Raw genomic sequence first — 21,229 nt, 5'->3', positions numbered from 1 at the left:
CCCCCAACATTCTAAGAGGTAAGCCTTACATCAGCCAGATAAAGAAAAGAAAGGAGCCAATAGACAAAGGAAACCTCAGAATCAAGACCCCAGGAGCCCAGCCTCCCCCAAGGCCACCAGTCCCAAAAAGAACAACAACATGGAGTAGAAAGGTGGAGAGGACCAAGAAGCCGTCTCCACTAGAAAATTTAACAAGAGTACCTCAAATAAGGAAAAAACACAAAAGTAGTCCCAGAAACCCAGTAGATAGTGCACATAACAACAGATACCATGAACCCCAGAAACCATACCAGAAGAACAATGATAGGAGGACCAGCCCACCCCCAAAACCCAGCTCACCTCTTCCCGATCACTGCCATCCACCCAAATCAATCCCCCCACACTCCCAACAACTCTCACCCTGTCCCACAAAAGTGAACTGGAGAGATGAAGTCACGATCTGATGTGAACAGGGCCCCCAGCCCCACCCACCCCCACCCTAGGAACCCTCAGCCACAACCAATCCCAAGGTAGAAAACTCTAAGCACTCACTAACCAGACCAACCACAACATTCACTCACCCACTGGCATTCCCAACCAGACCCCAAAGGCAATTGAAGACATCCTAAGACTCACTTCCTCAAAAAGTCCACAAAAGGTCACCATACCCCACCAAAAACCGAGCCAATAGCTGCCTCCCATCCTTCTCAATCAATCTCCCCACAAAGAACCAGACCTCATACATACGGTGCCCTATCAGGCACCTCCGAAACTCCGCTCGCTAAATCAAGTCCCATGTCAGAATAACTGACACTGCTCAAGCAGATACCTACTCACCCCCGAAGTAGAGCCTCAAACCTTCCGTGCCCAATCATTCAAATCCCCAGACTCTCTAAACCCCAACAAACACTCCAAGGTTAACATCAAACAACAAATACTGGTTAGACAGTGTCCTCCCAAAAAAACAAGATGTCACACCACTAGCTACAGAGCCAACAACCAGGCTCAAAAAGGAGAGTCTCCAGGAGGCAAGAATTACCATCCACGATGCCAGCGGGATCAGGGCGCTGAGGAGGAACCAGGCTCAGCAGGCAGAGCGTCCAAAAAAGCCTGAGTCCTCAACGGTAGCATAGCTCTTCTACCCGGCGCTCTTCCTGATCGTCAAGTGCGCCGGATGGAGCAACATGAAGTGCTGCTTGCGGTCAAAGAGGGCTGAATACACCCTGGAAAAACGCCGCCAGTGTTCTTGCAAAGCAGGTGAGTAGTCCTGGAAGATCCGATCGGAGATCCCTCATAGCAGAGAGTGTTGTGCTTCTGCTTGTAATGCCGCATCAGCTCCAGCCTTATGTGCAGAATTGTGAACCTTCAGGATGGTAACTCAGGCACGGGTGTGATCATCTGGTCTCCTGCCCAAGCAGTGTACCCAGTCCAGATGCAGAGGCTCCATGCCAGCAGGCAATGGAAGTTCATGCTGGAGCCAAGACTCAAGTGTGGACAAAAGACGGGAGTCAGGAACCGCCTCAGGGAAGCCGATCAGGCGAAGGTTATCTCTCCGCGAGTGATTCTCCAAATCCTCAATCTTATTGGCATGGTGCTGCAGTTGTTCTTTAAGGGAGAGGAGGTCCGCCGCAGATGCCGTGTGCGCGTCCTCTACTAGCCACCCGTGTCTCTAGCTCTCCGGTGCACCTGGTAGTTTCTGTAAGTAGGGCTTCTAAAGAGGTGAGCTGCTCGACAAATGTTTAAAACACAAATTCAAAGTGCGTACCACCGACCTCGAGAGCACCTCAATATGCAGCCATTCAGGCAGGCATGCGGGACCAGGCAAGCGCGCCTGCCTTGTTCGCTGCTCTGCCTCTCCCTGCCGCAGCCGTCCGGCGAGGGAAGTGCCAGGATTAAAAACAGGTACATTTTTCTCTTTTGAAAATAAGCCAACACCCCATGCTTTCTACATTATTTCCCCACATACAGTCACTCCCCTGTACATGTTACCTTACATTCCTCCTCTCCCCAACGTACATTAGGGGTGTATGGAGTATGAATTCTTCTCAATTTTGTTCCATATTTCTGTATACTTAAAATTGTAATTGTGAGACTGAAATTGATTTTTTGAATTTTGTTGCTCTGCTCTCAGCAGTCAGCTGCACTTTTGCCTTAGGCTGCATTCCTCCTCAGATGCAGTCAGCAATTTAATTAAGACAGCCAGCACTCTGCAGTAGCGTTACTCTCTCTCTAATTCTTCAGAGAAACTCCCCCTGCTTATATAGTACTGGTTAGCTGTTATACCTTCCCTCTCTATCTAAGGTGGAGCTATTCCCCTTAGCCTGTTGAAAAGCCTGTTCCCTTTTCTGAGGTCCACTCAAATCCTGGGATTCAGCACAATATTGGTAGAGTCCAGTCTGGGTTTTCTTGGACTCTGTACCCACTCATACAAACACCCAAGCAGATTTGGTTGGAAGGCATAACAAAACCTCATATGAGGAAAGACTAAAAAGGTTAGGGCTCTTCAGCTTGGAAAAGAGACGGCTGAGGGGAGATATGATTGAAGTCTACAAAATCCTGAGTGGTATAGAACAGTGGATCAATATTTTACTACATCAAGATTTACAAACATCAGGGGACACTCGATGAAGTTACAGAGTAATATTTTTAAAACCAATAGGAGGAAATATTTTTTCACTCATAGAATAGTTAAGATCCTGAATGCATTGCAAGAAGATGTGGTAAGAGCAGTTAATGTAGCTGATTTAAAAAAAGGTTTGGACAAGTTCCTGGAGTAAAAGTTCATAGTCTGCTGTTCAGACAAACATGGGAGAAGCCACTACTTGCCCTAGATTGGTGGCTTGGAATGCTGCTACTATTTGGGTTTTTGCCAGGTACTTGTGACTTGGATTGGCCTCTGTGAAGATGGGATACTGGGCTAGATGGACCATGGTTTGACCCAATAAGGCTATTTTTTATATTCACAGTTCCTGTTCCTGAGTCTATTTCTTTACAGACTCGGGGATTTCAACATAATTTTCACTTCATATGATATCAGTTTATTCCAGCAGACTAGTTCTCTTGATCTCATATACTTATTAACTCTAGTCTATGGTTGTGGTCAATTTCTGCCTTGCTCCAAACAGTTTATTCATCATAGAATACTGGTTTACCTTAGCCCAGCTATTAGTTGTCTCACCCGGACAATCCCATTTACAATACCAGGGCTGTATTACTTTCTTAATGGGTTTCAGCACTGAATTGCAAAGCATTCTGGGAAGATAGATTTGTCTACCACCCCCTCCCTGCCCAGGGGTATAACTGCAGCTTTAGTGAGGGAAAACAAGAACCTATTGTATTTGAATGCTCATTATTTTGTATACTCCTTTTTATATAAAATGTTTTTCAATAGTGTCAAAGTGTGCAGGATTAATTTAGATCGGACTGGCATGTTCAACATAAATAATATAATTTTGGAAGGAAGTGAACTGTGCACAAAATATAGTTAAGTAAATTAGTATATTTGTTTTGAAGGTATTGGTGATTACATTAATCGCTGCAGCGAAGCCATTGGAAAGTTTGAATCCCTTGTAAACCAAGTTCAAAAGAATGCACAAGACATTGATTCCAAGCTTACACTTATAGAGTCTGCAAACCTGTTCAAATTTCTGTATTCAAAAACAGAAGATGAGCTGACTGGTATGTTTGAGAACTTATTCTGTTAAGGTTGAGAATTGAATTTACAATGATACTGGTCTAATTATTATTAAAATCAAATTTGTATTTCTACTCCCCTCTGCCACTGACCAGCTGTTGAATATACTAAATTATTTCTTAGAAACAAAAATAATGAGGGCAATTTTCAAAACCTGTTTGAAAATTACCCTCTTCTGTCAGGCTAAAAGTCTGCTTGGGCTTTCCCAGCACTTACACTTATAACTGGATTGAGGGGAAGCACTTTCAGGGGCAGAGTAGGTAAGGAAACCAAGGACATAAACTGGATTTTCAGAACTTCTGCATATTTTTGCTTATAGCAATAGCAAATATTACCTGCTAGCAATTTTCAGAGAGCAATGACTTCTGTAGTTTCCCTTTGAAATTTAGCTACAAGGTATGTGCAGGCTGTCTGGCAATTTATATGTATTGTGACGTGTGACCTATGTAAGAACATCTGTAAAGTGGTAGTTGAGTCATTTTAGTACAGAATCACATTTTATGAAATGAGACTCCAGTCTAAAACAACCCAATTTGTGGTAAAATAACCTGACAATGGTAGCCCACATTGATAACTCTCCCCTCCCACCTTGAATTCTATATCATGTCACAAGATGATACAATATCACTATAACAATAAATTCTATTTTTGTAGTGGATAACACTAGTCTCCATAGCAATCCATATCAAAACTGAACTGACACAGCAGTGGTCCAGGTTCCTCTGGAGGAGAGAGCCCTGGGGTATTATTCCATCTATTTTATGGTTCCCAAAAAGGAAGGGTCCTTTCAACCTATTCTGGACTAGAGAGTTGCGCGGGGACAGAAATCCTACCCGTCCCCACCCATCCCCGCCAAAGTCCCACCCGTCCCCGCGAGGACTCCCACCCGTCCCCACCCGTCCCCGTGAGGAATCCCTCTGTCCCCACCCGTCCCCGCGAGGAATCCCCTCCGTCCCCGCGAGGAATCCCCTCCCTCCCCGCCCGTCCCTATAAACTTCAGAAATAGATATTTCATTTAATTATGCTACTGAATTAAAGGCTCTGGTAGAAACCCATTTAAAAATAAGCAAAAAGACTTTATTAATTTGGAAATATTAATTGGAAAGAATACATACTTTGTAAACGGGTTTCTACCAGAACCTCTAATGTTTATAAATTTTTATCAACACAACTAATATACTACTTTATCCTGAAGCAAAAAAAAAAAAAAAAAAAGAAATAGAATTTTTTTCCTACCTTTGTTGCCTGGTTTCTGCTTTCCTCATGCTTGCATTCAATTCCTTTCATCCACTATCTCTCTTCTCTCTGCGTCTTCCATTTGCTCTGTTACTGTGCCTCTCCCTTTCTCCCCCCTTCCAAATTGGTCTGGCACCCATCTTTTTCCCTCCACTCCCCCCATTGTCTGGCACCTCTGTCTTCTTCCCTCCAAGCGTCTTCTCCCCACTCCCTCTTCCCCATTTCCTTTCAGTGTCCTTCTCCCCCCCCATCTTCCCCATGTCCTGTCAGGCAGCATCCTTCTCCCCCCTCTGCCTTCCCCATGTCCTTTCAGCGTCCTTCTTCCCCCCTCTGTCTTCCCCATGTCCTTTCAGCGGCCTTCTCCACCCCTGTTTTCCCCATGTCCTTTCAGCAGCCTTCTCCACCCCTTTGTCTTCCCCAGTGCTTTCAGGGTCCTTCTCCCCCCTCTGTCTTCCCTATGTGCTTTCAGCATCCTTTCCCCCCTCCTCCCGTTTTCCCCATGTCCTTCTCCACCCCTTTGTCTTCCCCAGTGCTTTCAGCGGCCTTCTCCCCCCTCAGTTTTACCCATTTCCCTTAAGCGTCTTTTCTTCTCCACTCCACCTTTCCTCCCTCCCTGCCCCTTACCTTTGTGGCACTTCCCCACCCGACCGACAACAGAACAGGCTCGGTCGGACAAATCTCCCTGTCCTGTAACCGCGAATCTAAATTACCTTCTTACAGCAGCTGGAGTATTGAAGCTGCTGTAAGAGGTAATTTAGATTCGCGGCTACAGGGCAGGGAGGTTTGTCGGCCGGTCCTGTTGTCGGTCGATCGGGGGACCTGACCGGTTGTGCACACTCCCCGGGGCGCACCGCCCCCCTCCTCTTTCGTACGACATTGCCTTCTTCCTACTTGCCCTATCTACCTGCCCTGCTGCACACAGCCGACCGGAAGTCTTTCCGATGTCAGCGCTGACGTTGGAGGAAGGGAGGGCTTTGCTTAAGCCCTCCCTCCGACGTCAGCGCTGACATCGGGAAGACTTCAGTTCGGCTGTGTGCTGCGGCAGGGCAGGTAAGGAGAAGACTAGCCTCGCGGCTCGAGTGCACTGCGATCCAACCCCGCAGGAATCCCGCGACCCTCGGAGGCGTCCCCATGGGATCCCCGCGATCCTAGGGGGCGTCCCCACGGGATCCCCGCGACCCTAGGGGGCGTCCCCACGGGATCCCCGTGACCCAAGGTGGGAACCCGCGGGATCCCCGCGGGTCCCGCGGGATTCCCGTCGTCCCCGTTCCCGTGCAGCTCTCTATTCTGGACTTAAAAGGAGTGAATCGAGTACTTTGGGTACCATCCTTTCACATGGAGACTGTCCGGTCTGTGATTGTTGCAATGCAACCCATGGAGTTTCTCACATCTCTAGACTTGACAGAAGCCTATTTTTTAAAAAAATTCTTTATTCACTTTTACATCTTACAACAAATGTATCAGAAAATATCATTTGAACTTATACAATAACATTTGATTAGCTTTCATGTACAACTTAAATTATAGAATTTAAACCCTCCCTCCCTACCCTACTAATTCATATATCATACAATATATTGTATAATATTTCTAATACTCTAAACATTTAATATTATATCAAATCAAAAACCCTCCCTCCCCATCCCTCACTTTACAATTGTATCAATAAGGAAAAAATGATATTTACTCATCACAATATTCTATTAATGGACCCCAAACCTCCTGAAATTTATTGACATTTCCTTTTTGCGTAGCTATTATTGTATAATATTTCTAATACTCTAAACATTTAATATTATATCAAATCAAAAACCCTCCCTCCCCATCCCTCACTTTACAATTGTATCAATAAGGAAAAAATGATATTTACTCATCACAATATTCTATTAATGGACCCCAAACCTCCTGAAATTTATTGACATTTCCTTTTTGCGTAGCTAATGTTCTTTCCATCTTATATATATATGACACAAAGAGTTCCACCAGAAACTGTAGTTAAGTCTACTCCAATTTTTCCAATTAAACATAATTTGTTGAATGGCTACAATTGTCATAATAAGTAATAACTTATTATTTTTTACAGAAATTTGACTTTTTTTCCTCATTGACATTCCAAATAAAATAGTATCATATGATAAAGCCACCAGATTTTCTAATAAAGAATTTATTTGGCCCCATATCGATTTCCAAAAAGCCAAAATGAATGGACAATAAAATAATAAATGATCTAGAATCTCTGCCTCAAGATAACAATGCCAACATCTATTAGACTTAGAGCTATCCAATTTTTGTAAACGAACAGGGGTCCAGAATGTTCTATGCAACAGAAAACACCAAGTTTGTCTCATAGATGCCGACATTATACATCTTATCCTCCAAGACCAAATCTGTGGCCATTGAGATGCAGTAATTTGATGCTTTATCTCAATGCTCCAAATCTCCCTCAGACCAGTTTTTGGTTTTTTATTCATAAATCCAGATATCACTTTATACCACTGTGTGGCCTGGTGTCCCAGGAAGTCCACCTGAAAGCACAAGAACTCCAAACCATGTTGATTATTGAGATTTTTTCATTCAGGTAACCCTGCCTGAATATCCCTATTCAACAGGCTCATCAGAAATTCCTTTGTTTGCATTATCAGTTCTGTGCGCTCCCCTTTGGGCTCATTACCACTCCTCACACATTCTTCAAGATTATGGTAGTGGTGGCAGCAGTTTGTCAAAAGGAGGGCATCTTAGTGCCTTATCTGGACGACTGGCTCATTCGAGTGAAATCATAGCAGCAGGGTCACAGACAGTCATGCAAGTTCTTCATTCATTGGGCTGAGTGCTCAATTTGGCTAAGAGTCATCTCTAGCCATCATAGATTGGGAATATTCCAGAGTGTATATTAACATGAGCATAGGTTGAGTCTTTCTGCCGGAAATGAGAGTACAGAAGCTGGGGAAAGCCGACAGTCGACCTAGCGTCGACGATTCGGAAGAAGGTATCCCGTGAAGATACCAAGGGGAAAAAAGGCTGGGAAGATACCAAGGGGAAAAAAGGCTGGGAAGAAACATGGGACAAATTACAGGAGTCGACTAACCCAGAAGAGGAGGTTAGAAAGAGTGTAGCAAAAGAGAAGACACTAAAGACTGAAGCACGGGGAAAGGAAGTGAAGACAACAAAATGCCAGGACCTAAATTGCATATATACTAATGCAAGGAGCCTAAGAAACAAAATGGGGGAACTAGAAGCCGTGGTCAATGCAGAGGACATAGACATCATTGGAATTTCTGAAACATGGTGGAATGAAGAAAGCAAATGGGATACAGCACTGCCGGGGTACAAGCTCTATCGCCAGGACAGGTCAGGACAGAAAGGAGGTGGAATAGCCCTATACATAAAAGAAAGCATACAATCAGCGAGAATGGACACAGCGGAGACGACCAACAAGCTGGAATCGCTATGGGTTAAAATACCGGGTAGGAAAGGACATGAAATAAAGATGGGCCTATACTATTGTCCACCCGGGCAATCCGGAGATATCAATAGAGAAATGGATGCCGAGATGAAGCGAGAATGCAAAAGCAGTTACGCAGTTATTGTGGGAGACTTCAACTACCCCGGGATAGACTGGAATCTTGGAAGCTCAAGATGCGCTAGGGAGACAGAATTCCTGGAGGCCACACAGGATTGCTTCATGGAGCAGCTTGTTAGAGAACCGACAAGAGGAAATGCCACTCTGGATCTAATTCTAAATGGGTTAATGGGCCCTGCAAAGGAAGTGGAAGTAGTGGGATCATTGGGTAACAGCGATCATAATATGATCAAGTTCAAAGTTGAAGTAGGAATACTGAAAGGAAAAAGAACCATAGTGACTTCAGGAAAGGAAACTATGAAGCAATGAGGGAAATGGTAAGGAAAAAACTTAGGAACACTTCCAAGAAATGGCAAACGGTAAACCATGCCTGGTCTTTTTTCAAGGACACGGTGAGCGGGGCTCAAAACCTGTACATCCCCAGATTCAGAAAGGAAAGCAAAAAGAGTCGAACAAAAGACCCGGTATGGCTGACTAAAATAATGAAGGAAGCGATAGGCAATAAGAAAAATTCATTCAGGAAATGGAAAAAAGACAAAACTGAGAGGAACTGGAAGGAGCACAGGAAGTATCAAAAAGAATGTCACCGTGTTGTTCGAAAAGCCAAAAGAGAGTATGAAGAGAGGCTAGCCAGGGAGGCACAAAATTTCAAACCGTTCTTCAGATATGTCAAAGGGAAACAGCCAGCTAGGGAGGAGGTGGGACCGCTGGACAAAGGAGACAAGAAGGGAGTAGTGAAGGAGGAGAAAGAAGTCGCGGAAAGACTTAACATGTTCGTTTCGTCTGTATTTACGAACGAAGACACAACCAACATACCGGAACCTGAGCAATTCTTCAATGGAAATCAAGCAGAAAAATTAACATCCATGGAAGTGAGCCTTGAAGATGTGCGCAGGCAGATAGAAAAACTAAAAACTGACAAATCCCCGGGTCCGGACGGAATCCATCCAAGGGTTCTGAAGGAATTAAAGGAGGAGATAGCGGAACTATTGCAGCAAGTTTGCAACCTATCCCTGAAAACAGGCGTGATACCGGAGGATTGGAAGATAGCCAACATCACGCCCATCTTTAAAAAGGGATCAAGAGGTGACCCGGGAAACTACAGACCGGTGAGTCTGACCTCGGTTCCGGGGAAAATGGCGGAAGCACTGATAAAAGAAAACATCGATAAACATTTGGAAAGAAACAAACTTCTGATACCAAGCCAACATGATTTCTGCAGGGGGAGATCGTGCTTAACTAACTTATTGCACTTCTTCGAAGGAATCAACAAATGGATGGCCAAAGGAGACCCCATAGACATCATATATCTTGATTTCCAAAAAGCCTTTGACAAGATGCCTCATGAGTGTCTACTCCGGAAACTGAAGAACCATGGGGTGGACGGAGACGTACATAGATGGATCAGAAACTGGTTGGCGGGTAGGAAACAGAGGGTAGGGGTGAAGGGCCACTACTCAGACTGGAGGAGGGTCACGAGTGGTGTTCCGCAGGGCTCGGTGCTCGGGCCGCTACTATTTAATATATTCATAAATGATCTAGAAACAGGGACGACGTGTGAGATAATAAAATTTGTGGACGACACCAAATTATTTAGTGGAGCTTGGACTAAAGATGACTGTGAAGAATTGCAAAGGGACCTGAACAAACTAGGGGAATGGGCGACGAGATGGCAGATGAAGTTCAACGTTGAGAAATGTAAAGTATTGCATGTGGGAAGCAGAAATCCGAGGTACAGCTATACGATGGGAGGGATGTTATTGACTGAGAGTATCCAAGAAAGGGACTTGGGGGTAATGGTGGATATGACAATGAAGCCGACGGCACAATGCGCAGCGGCCGCTAAGAAAGCGAATAGAATGCTAGGTATAATCAAGAAGAGTATTACAACCAGGACGAAAGAAGTTATCCTGCCGTTGTATCGGGCGATGGTGCGCCTGCATCTGGAATACTGCGTCCAATATTGGTCGCCATACCTTAAGAAGGATATGGCATTACTCGAGAGGGTTCAGAGGAGAGCGACGCGTCTGATAAAAGGGATGGAAAACCTTTCATACGCTGAGAGATTGGAGAAACTGGGTCTCTTTTCACTGTAGAAGAGGAGACTTAGAGGGATATGATACAGACTTATAAAATCATAAAGGGCATAGAGAAAGTAGAGAGGGACAGATTCTTCAAACTTTCAAAAAATAAAAGAACAAGAGGGCATTCGGAAAAGTTGAAAGGGGATAGATTCAAAACAAATGCTAGGAAGTTCTTCTTTACCCAACGTGTGGTGGACACCTGGAATGCACTTCCAGAGGACGTAATAGGGCAGAGTACGGTACTGGGGTTTAAGAAAGGATTGGACAGTTTTCTCCTGGAAAAGGGGATAGAAGGGTATATATAGAGGATTACTACACAGGCCCTGGACCTGTTGGGCCGCCGCGTGAGCAGACTGCAGGGCACGATGGACCTCGGGTCTGACCCAGTGGAGGCATTTCTTATGTTCTTATGTTCAGTCTTTGCTCCGGTTGCAAAATCCTTAGGCCAGGGAGTATTTGCAGGTGGTGGACTTCATGGCTGCCTCACTAGAGGTAGTGTAGTGGGCCAGGGCCCATTGAGGCCTTTTCAGTCTTCTAAGTTTTTTTGGTGGTCCCTGCATTTGCAGGAATTGGAAGTTCGGCTTCCAGTCAGGAACCCAGTTCATCGCAGTCTTCAGTGGTGGCTGGTGCAGAGTCATATGTTGAGTGGAGTGAGTCTGGATTTCCCTCAGTGTACTTTAGTTGCCACAGATGCAAGTCTTTCAGGATGGAGGCCCATTGTGTGGATCAGGTGGCACAAGACCGCAGGTTGGTAGAGGAGGTTTGCTGGTCAATTAATGTCTTGGAGACCAAAGTGATTCAATTAGAGTTGATCGCCTTTCTGAGAGTTCTTCGGGGCAAGGCAGGTCGAGTTTTGTTAGATAATACCTGTTCATGTCCTACATAAATCATCAAGGGGGCACAAGGAGCCCCTTAGTGGCCCAGGAGATGGCTCTTCTCATATCTTGGGCAGAGTTTCATCTGGCAACCTAGTCCACAGTGCATGTAGCAAGGGTAGTCAACGTGCAGGCGGACTATCTCAGCAGAAATCTCCTGGATCTGGGAGTAAGGAGTGCAAGTGGAGTCTTCTGGTTATGGATTTGATGATGACTTCTTCCAAAAACCCAGGTCTCTTGTTTCTTCATCAGAAGGAAGAAAGGTGAGTTGAGCTGTGGGTTTGGATGTGCTGATTCAGGTTGGCCATTGTGGAGGCTCCTGTATGTATTTTCTCCTTGGACACTGTTGGGCAGAATAATCCAATGAACTGGGCGGCATCCTGGGCTCATAGTGTTGGTGTCACCAGATTGGCCTTGAGGGCCATGGTGCAGAGATCTCATGAGGTTCTTGGTGGATGATTCACTTCATCTGCTGACCCTGGAAGATCTGCTGATACAAGGACCCATGCAGATGGAAGATCCTGCTCGATTCTCACTTATAGAGTTACTCTTGAGAGAGCATGTTTAAGTAAAAAGGGATATTCCAGCCAGGTTCTTGCCCAGCTGTACATTGAAACATCTCACCTTGAAGATGGTGTTTTTAGTGGTTACATCTTTAGCTCAGTCCATTTTGGAATTGCAGGCCCGTTAATATGAGGAACCTTTCTTGATGTTTTTCAAAGACAGGATGATGCTCCAGATGGTTCCTTCCATTCTCCCCAAAATGGTTTTGGTTTTTCGTGTAAATCAGACAACTGCCCTTTCAGTTCTAGGTGATCATTCTGGGGCAACAAAATCACCATAACAATTCTGGCTTCTGCATGGAACCCCCTTAGAATGTGACTGCATCTCACTGTTTGCCTGCAGAGAAAGTGAAATTGCTTACCTCTAATGGAGGTAATTTGTAGACAGCAGGAGTATGCAGACACACTCATCCACCTTCCATCCCCCTCAAAAAAATTAAGAAGACCCCCCCCCCCCAAAATACAAGATCTCAGCTTTGATGTAGACTAAGGAGAGAGGGCATTGAGGTAGTGTGGAAACTCCCATTCATACTCAGAGAGGTTTAAAATTAGAATTCTCAGAGCTGAATAGAGCTCCACAAACAATAACATTGAATGTTGTCATCTTTGAGTGTGACAACATACCCCTGATATTCGTGGAGAAGCTCCTTTAAAGATAAGTAACTTCGCTAGCTGGTTAGATGCAATTGAGCAATTTTATTTACAAAGTGAAATTACATTGTCTGTCAGCAAATGATAAATGATCTAAGACATTATACATTATTTTTTTTATAGGTGTGAAGGAATTCTTTGAGCACATTGAAGCTCTAAGAAGCAAAGATATAGAATATCTGGTTAGAAAGTATAACGGAATTGGACCATTGTTAACTAAAATGGAAGGCCTGGTAATGCATACAAACACTGGCAGGCATCCGAAAATGGTACCATACTATTTATATTGGGAACGTAAACTATATAATGCTTTGACAAAAATGATCCAGAGGTAAGTGGAACCTGGAAGATTGAAAAATGTCATGTAATTTTTGATCCTGTAGTGTAATATGTTACATAGCTGATTGTGATTTTGGAAGTAGATGAGACCTTTTGAATAGTAGTTCAAGGCAAGTTGAGGTACAGTGGGTAGTTTCCTATCCCCAGAGGGCTTATAATGTTAATTATCCCAGGACAAGCAGGCAGTATATTCTCACGAATGGGTGATGTCACCGACGGAGCCCTGGTACGGACCACTTTAAAAGTGTATCGCTACTTTAAGTCTAGAAAGTTCATGATTGCCTGAACCGCGCCTGCACAAGTGCCTTCGCGCCCGATGTAGGGCGTGCGGTCCCTCAGTTTCTTAGTTTCCGTGGAACTAAGAAGTCGCTCATCAACGGTTGTTGATATTTTTTTGTTGCTTTCCCGCTCACTTGGCTTATTTTTAGTCAGTATTTGTTTTCCCTCCATGTCCTGTCCTCAAACGGATTGGACGGGTCTGTTTCTATATGCATTCCCTCCGCTTCCTCTCATGTTGAGAACCTTATTCAAGGTCAAGAGAGAAGCAGCCATCATGATTCTCATTGCTCCATAGTGGCTCAGACAACAATGGTTCTCCTTTCTACTTCAACTCAGCTCCAGGGAGCCCATGCCTTTTCCAATATTTCCTACTCTGCTCACTCAGAATCAGGAATTGCTTCTACATCCCAACCTGCAAGCTCTTCACCTGACAGCTTGGTTTCTCTCGGGCTGAATCCATCTGCCTTACGTCTTTCTCAGCCTATTCATCAAATTCTAGGTGCATCCAGGAAACCAGCCACTCAGCAATGTTACCAATAAAAGTGGACTAGATTTTCTTCCTGGTGTCTTCTTCATTATCACAATCCAACATCTTTGGCAGTGGAATTGGTGTTGGATTATCTTCTTCATCTGTCTGACTCTGGTCTCAAATCTACATCTATCAGAGTTCATCTCAATGCTATTACAGCTTTTCACATGCCAGTCGAAGAAAAAAACTCTCACTGCTCATCCTTTGGTTTCCAGATTCATGAAGGGACTTTTCAATGTTAAACCACCTCTCAAACCTCCACCTGTTGTCTGGGACCTTAATGTGGTACTTCCAGCTTGATGAAACCACCATTTAAACCAATGGCCACAGCTCATCTCAAGTTTCTTACCTAGAAAGTGGTCTTCCTTATTGCTGTCACCTCTGCCAGGAGGGTGAGTGAGTTACAAGTATTAGTAGCAGATCCACCTTTCACAGTTTTTCATCATGACAAGGTGGTTCTGCTTACACATCCAAAGTTTCTTCCAAAAGTTGTCACTGAATGTCATCTCAATCAGTCAATTGTTCTACCAGTGGTTTTTTTTCTTAAACCTCATTCTCATGCTGGAGAAACTACTTTGCGTACTTTGGACTGTAAGTGGGCTTTGGCCTACTACATTGACCGGACAAAGCCACAACGAACATCTCCCCAACTTTTCATCTCTTTTAATCCAAACAAGTTGGGGCATCCTGTATCCAAGAGAACGATTTAAAACTGGCTGTCTGCCTGCATCTCGTTCTGCTATGCTCGGACTGGACTGGCACTGGAGAGTCGTGTCTCAGCCCACAAAGTTAGAGCTATGGCAGCTTCTGTGGCTTTCCTTAGATCTAAGCCCATTGAGGAAATCTGTAAAGATGCCACCTGGTCCTCAGTTTATACATTCACTTCTCACTACTGTCTGGAATCTGTGTACTTTGGGATTTGGGCCAGTTAACACCCAACACTCCAATTGGCTTGTTAGTTTAGTTGGGTACACATCTTGGATTGGCATCCAAATATCAATGTCCAATTTTGGGCACAATAAGTAGAATTTGGGGAAAGATGCATTATAGAGAATGACACAGGGAAAAATCTGTCCCCGCCACCGCCCCGTCCCCGGCCCACCATCCTCTGCACCGCCCCATCACCGCCGTTCCCTTCACCGCTCCGTCACCTAAACTGCCATCCCTTTCACCGCCCCGTCACCGCCACTGCCATCCCATTCACCGCCCCATCACCGTCCCCGCTGCATCCATATAAGCCTTAGTACTGTAATATTTAGCTTATTCCTTTCTTATAAATCAAAGTTCCTGCTGCTGAACTAGAGAAAGAGATGTTCAGCTGGCAGGGCTTTGTTTATAAATTTTTATCAACACAACTAATATACTACTTTATCCTAAAGCAAAAAATAAATAAATAGAATTTTTTTTCTACCTTTGTTGTCTGGTTTCTGCTTTCCACATCTTCTCATTCAATTCCTTCCATCCACTGTGTGTCTTCTCTCTGTGTCTTCCATTTGCTGTTACTGTGCCTCTCCCTTCACCCCCCCTCAATTGGTCTAGCACCCATCTTCTTCCTTCCGCTCCCCCATAGTCTGGCATCTGTCTTCTTCCCATTCTATCTTCCACATTTCCCTTCAGGGTCTGTTCCTCTCCACCCTCCTTCAATATCTGTCCTATTCCTTTCCACCACCACCCTTCCCTCCCTCCTTTACCATCTGTTCCTTTCTACCACCCTTCAGCTCCTCTCGCGTGGCCTATCTATCTACCTTCCTCCCTCTTATTTTCATGGCACGTTACAATGTAATTTGTGCAAGCCACTGGAGCCTGCGAGCTCGGTCCCTGTCCCATCCCCACAAACCATCTCGCTTCTGTGCTCCTATTTTCCCCATTTCTAATATCTCCCCTATGTATCTGCCATTGCCCCCCCCTGTGTTCATATACCATCCCCATGGCATGTCCCCTTTATGTCTCTGTCCCTATGCCCCATGCACATAATTTCACCTCTTTCTGTTACCTTCCTGTGTCCAGATTTCCCCTATCTTCCTCTTCCATACCAGTGTGTCTCTTCTTTTCAACCCCATCTAGCTTTTTTCCCTCTTTCTTCCCCCCCCCTGCTTCTAGCATCTGGCTCACCTGCCTGTCCTTCCCTTCCTTTCCTGCTGTGGGTTTTTCTTTCCGTTTTCATCCCCTTGGCCCAGAATCCTTTTCCCTTTCACTCCCTCCTTCCAGTTTGAGCCGGGAACACGGGCGATCGCACGGTCCACGCAGCCCCCACCCGCCTGCCCAATCGATCGTAGTGATTAGCCAGCTCTCTCCCTTCTCCTCACCTTAGTTTGCAGGCTTTCTTTTTCGGCGATTCGGCGACCTGCACGCTTTCCCAAAGAGCCCCCACCCACCTGCCCAATCGATCGTAGTGATTAGCCAGCTCTCTCCCTTCTCCTCACCTTAGTTTGCAGGCTTTCTTTTTCGGCGACCTGCACGCTTTCCCAAAGAGCTGCGCTGCTCAGTGTTCAATCTTCTGCTGTGCTGCAACTTCCTGTTTCCGGTTGCGTCAGAGCAGAAGATCGAAACTTAGCAGCAGCGGGTGCGCAGCTCTTTGATAGCGTGTGGGTCGCCGAAAAAGAAAACCTACAAATTAAGGTGAGGAGAAGGGAGAGAGCTGGCTAATCACTAGGATCGATTGGGCAGGCGGGTGTGGGCTGCGGGGACCACGCGATCCTTCATGCCTCACTGCGGGGACAAGACCATTCACCGGTCCATGGGGCAGTGAATGGCCTTGTCCCTGTCCCCGCAGCGACTGCTAGTTTTCGTTCCCCGTTTTGGCGGGTTACTCACTTCTAAATGCGGTGGCCGCGGGTAAACCGCCACTGTGTCATTCTCTAATGCATTATTCAGGAGAGAAACACTGAGCGACAGTTTCATGAAAGTGAATGGAATTTGCAGTGAGGGAAGGGAGGATCATAATTGTAGAAATAAGGTAGGAGATGAGAAGATGGATGAGCAGCACTGTAAGAGAAAGGAAAGTAATGGGATTTGTAGCCAAATAAATTTATTGTGGTTAATATATGCATTGGGAAAGAGTTGAAGATTTTAAATACATTTATTTTAATCTTTTATAGAAACTTCCAGTCTTTCAATTCTTCAGTTACTGGAACTGTTCCATTGTTTCAAACAGAAACTATTTTGTCTGCTCCAGAAATAATCCTTCATCCTAATGCAAATGAAATCTACAAAATGTGTGTGCAGTGTATTAGAGGTTGTATGGAAAGCACAAAGGTACTGACTCTATAAAATCAGTTTTCATACATAAAAAATATGACCAATAGGCTAATATTGTTGTTTATATACTTTTAGCAAATGTCCTAAAGTGAATGCAAGGATAGTAATTAGCAGAAAATACCCCCCCCTTTTACAAAACCAAAATAGCGGTTTTTAGCGCAGGCTGACGTGCTAAATGCTTTGCGCTGCTCCCAATGCTCATAGGAACTCTATGCGTATCCGGATCAGCACAGAGCATTCAGCGTGCCGGTCTGCGCTAAAAACCGCTATCATGGTTTTGTAAAAGGGGGGAGGAGAGTGTTAACACATACACTGTTTAATGGAAAATCTTGCTGTATACTGCCTTAGGTAGGCAGTAATGCTGATCTATCTTATTCTGTAGAAGTATAGTTATAGTATATTTGTGCCAAAATTTAGTAGTTTTAAGAATCATTTACATATAAGACTCTAGCTGTGAGATTTCATGAAGTTGATATTGAAAGATTTGTTGAGTGGGAAAGAAAACCAGCAAATTGTAGCGGTTAATTTAGCTACTTTTAAAAAAGGTTTGGACAAGTTCCTAGAGGAAAAGCCCATAGTCTGCTGTTGAGACAGACATGGAGGACGCCACTTCTTACCCTAGATTGGTGGCATGGAATGCTGCTACTATTTGGGTTTTTGCTAGGTACTTGTGACTTGAATTGGCGTCTATGAAGACGGGATACTGGGCTGGATGGGCCATTGGTTTGACCCAGTAAGGCTATTCTTATGTTCTTAATTGGAAACCCATAACATAACAGTCCACTTATATACTGCAATGCCTATTAGTTCTAAGTGGTTTACAAGAATCAAAGAAACTATACACAGTGAAATACAAGGTTCCATACACAGTAAATTACAAAATTATTTATGAAATTTATCAAATAAATGGGTCTTCAACTTCTATCTAAAGACGTGATGAGAACTAGAACTTGCTACCAACTTGCTAAAGCACTTATCCCAACACACTATCTGATAGGCTAAGACTCTCTGAAAATAGCACTTATAAATACAATAGTTGGCAGTGGGGAACGAAAATATTGGGCAGCTAATCAGCTAGCACTGAAAAACAGTGCTAACCATCTCCAGTTCTAGACCTATTTATAGTGAAACTTGGACATCAAAGAGGACAACTTTAGCAAGGCTTTATATGCATAATAAGTTTTATATGCACAGAGCTGACTGTGCAAAATTCAACACCACTTATGCGTACAAAGGTATATGCTAGGTATACTTTTTCATGTGTATAATATAGACATTCCTAGAGGTAGAGTTGGGTGGAACTTTGGGTTTGCATACATATAAAAGCAATAGGGGTAATTTGTGCATAAAATAGCACTTCAGATGGAAAAATAGGTGCTTTTAAAATTGCTCAGAGGGAACATATGCACTACTAATGTTTAGTGCACATTTTTACGTGGTGTAGGTATAGAATTATATTATAAAATTGGTGAACTATTTGCACCAGCCTTAGAGCAGGTGTAAGTATCTCTATCCATTTTCTTGTAGGGTAATTCTATAAAGATTGCCCAAATTTGGGTTCGGATTCCAGATTGGTACCCAAAATAATTAGGTAACGGGTGACAATGATTTAAATACTGGTGCTAACAAGGAATTAATTGCACTGATTATAATTTGGGTGCTGATCTGGGTACGTGCTATTCTGTTACAATGGGTGCCTAAATTGGATCATACTTTACTCAAAATGGGGCATGGCCACAGGAGGGGCATGGGCGAGTTAGGGGTGTTCACAAAACATGCATGTAGTGCTACAGAGTAGCGGGGATCTACACTCAATTTGCATGCCAGGATTTAGATCAGGTTTCAGCTGGCATAAGTTCACAGTTTGTAAAATCTGACCCATGGGTCCTGATTTTATAAATGGCGCCTGCCAGTAGTGCCTAGATCAGTGTATCTACTGAGTTAGGCACCTAAATTCATTTTTAAAAATATGTTTAATTGGTGCAGTAATTGAAAGTGCCATAAAAACTGATTAAAAACAAATTAAAAATTAATTTTCTGATAGGCGCATAACTTAATAGGCTCCATGTAGGCGTCTACATTGATGCACCTAACAGTGCATGGGTAGAGTAGGCATGGGTAGAGTTAGAGTTTGGGCATGGAATGAGTTAGGCCAAGAAAACCCTGGCCTAATATACTGGCACCTAAGTTGAAGATGCATACTGGTTCCTAGTTTGATTTAGGCACTGGTAGGCACAGTTAAACTAAACTAAACTAAAGCTTAACTTTGTATACCGAGTCATCATTCTAAGAAGGCTCAACTCAGTTTACAGCAATTAAATAAACAGGGAATGATTTACAAATGATAAATATTAGATAATAGCAAAATTTCAAAAGAATCAGTTTTCAAAATGTTTGGCAAATAGAGTAGTTTTTAAAGATTTGCGGAAAAATTGAAATGAACTGGAACTCCTTAAAAAAAAGCGGAGATTCTACAAATACTGCCTAAATTTGATTGTCATGCAATAGGCACCATTTTTCTAGGTACCTACCAATTTAGGCGCCCTTCATAGAATCAGACCCATGGTGCTTATGTTGCTTTTATAAAATAGGTGCAATATACAAGCCTGTAGGCTTTAACCATTTAGACACCCTGTTATAAAATGACCCTTTATGAGCTTTTAAGATCATTTAGAACATAAGAACATAAGAATTGCGGCTGCTGGGTCAGACCAGTGGTTCATCGTGCTCAACAGTCCGCTCACGCGGTGGCCCCCAGGTCAGAGACCAGTGCCCTAACCGAGACCAGCCTCACCTGCATACATTCTGGTTCAGCAGAAACTTGTCTAGCCATGTCTTGAATCCCTGGAGGGTGTTTTCCCCTATAACAGACTCCGGAAGAGCATTCCAGTTCTCCATCACACTCTGGGTGAAGAAGAACTTCCTTACGTTTGTACGGAATCTATCCCCTTTTAACTTTAGAGAGTGCCCTCTCGTTCTTCCCAACTTGGAGAGGGTGAACAACCTGTTCTTATCTACTATGTCTATTCTTTCTTTGGCTGGGACTGCAAGGCTGAAGGAAAGAAATATTCTCCAAGGACAAGCAGGCATTATATTCTCCCATATGGGTGATGTCATCCACACAGAGCCCTGCAAGGACCGTCAAACAGTATATTGTCATTTTAAAACTTTAAGACCCTGTACCATTCATGTGCTAGTGCCTTCCCCCCCAATGTCAGTTCACGGGACCTTCAGTTCTTAGTTTTCCTTGGAGCTGAGAAGCTGTGTTTTAGAGCCTCTCTAAGCATGTCAAACTTTTCTACTTTTTTGTGCCTTCCCATTCTTTTTTTCTTCGTTTTTGTTATAATATTTTATTTTCTATCATTTCTTATCCTTTAACCAAACAATTTTCATTTTTCCCCAGCTTCGGGTTTTTCAAGCCTTTGGTCTCTTTTCAGCCTGTTCCCTCGCTGGGAGTGTCTGCTGTTTGTCAGTATACCATCTACTAGATCTCCTTGGGTCATTGAGCCCTTTGACTTTGTATGGGCGGTTTTCCCATCGATGTCCAAAGCTCCTAGTGGCTTCAGGTGGTGTGCTCGATGTCAACAGACCATTCCAGGTACAGACCCACATAACTGGGTGCCTGGGGCCTGAGCATCAAGACATTTCAAGCATGTTGACATCTGGAATACTCTCCCAGGGGAGATTATTGCGGAATCGACAGTCCTAGGCTTCAAAAGCAAACTAGATGCATATCTCCTTGAGAGAGGCATATAAAGATATGGTTGGCTATAAAATAAGCCAGGTGTATACCTAGCAGGGCCTCCGCGTGTGCGGATCGCCGGACTTGATGGACCGAAGGTCTGATCCGGAGATGGCGCTTCTTATGTTCTTATGTTCTTAGGTCTCTTAAAGCCAGGAAGTTGCAATTTAGGAAGTGTTTCAGTACAACTTTGGGAACATTGAGTATGGCTGGAGACTCTAACCTCAACGCACAACCACATACCATTCCAGCAACGACACTGGCACCAACCGTGTTGACAATTTCACCTCTTCATCATCAGAGCTAACATCATTGGGGGAGCCTCACAAGCGAGCTAAGAAGCACAAACATGTCTCCCCCATGAAGCATGCATCAGCATCATCTCAGGCATCATCTCCATCGATGCACTCCAAGCATCGA

General features: G+C 44.1%; 1 protein-coding gene across 2 annotated transcripts in view; it reads left to right on the top strand.

Moving 5' to 3' along the window:
- Nucleotides 1-21,229, top strand: part of DNAH10 (dynein axonemal heavy chain 10) — a 543,078-nt gene that overhangs the window by 106,651 nt on the left and 415,198 nt on the right. For both annotated transcript variants that reach the window (XM_033954155.1, XM_033954154.1), the window contains exons 17-19: nucleotides 3,493-3,657; nucleotides 12,786-12,993; nucleotides 16,908-17,064. In XM_033954155.1, the coding sequence (XP_033810046.1) occupies nucleotides 3,493-3,657; nucleotides 12,786-12,993; nucleotides 16,908-17,064 (530 nt within the window). The remainder of the gene's footprint in view (nucleotides 1-3,492; nucleotides 3,658-12,785; nucleotides 12,994-16,907; nucleotides 17,065-21,229) is intronic.

Source organism: Geotrypetes seraphini, chromosome 8 (assembly GCF_902459505.1).
Source record: "Geotrypetes seraphini chromosome 8, aGeoSer1.1, whole genome shotgun sequence".
NCBI lineage: Eukaryota > Metazoa > Chordata > Amphibia > Gymnophiona > Dermophiidae > Geotrypetes > Geotrypetes seraphini.
Note: the sequence above shows the minus strand (reverse complement) of the source record. Positions and strands in the feature narration are given on the sequence as shown.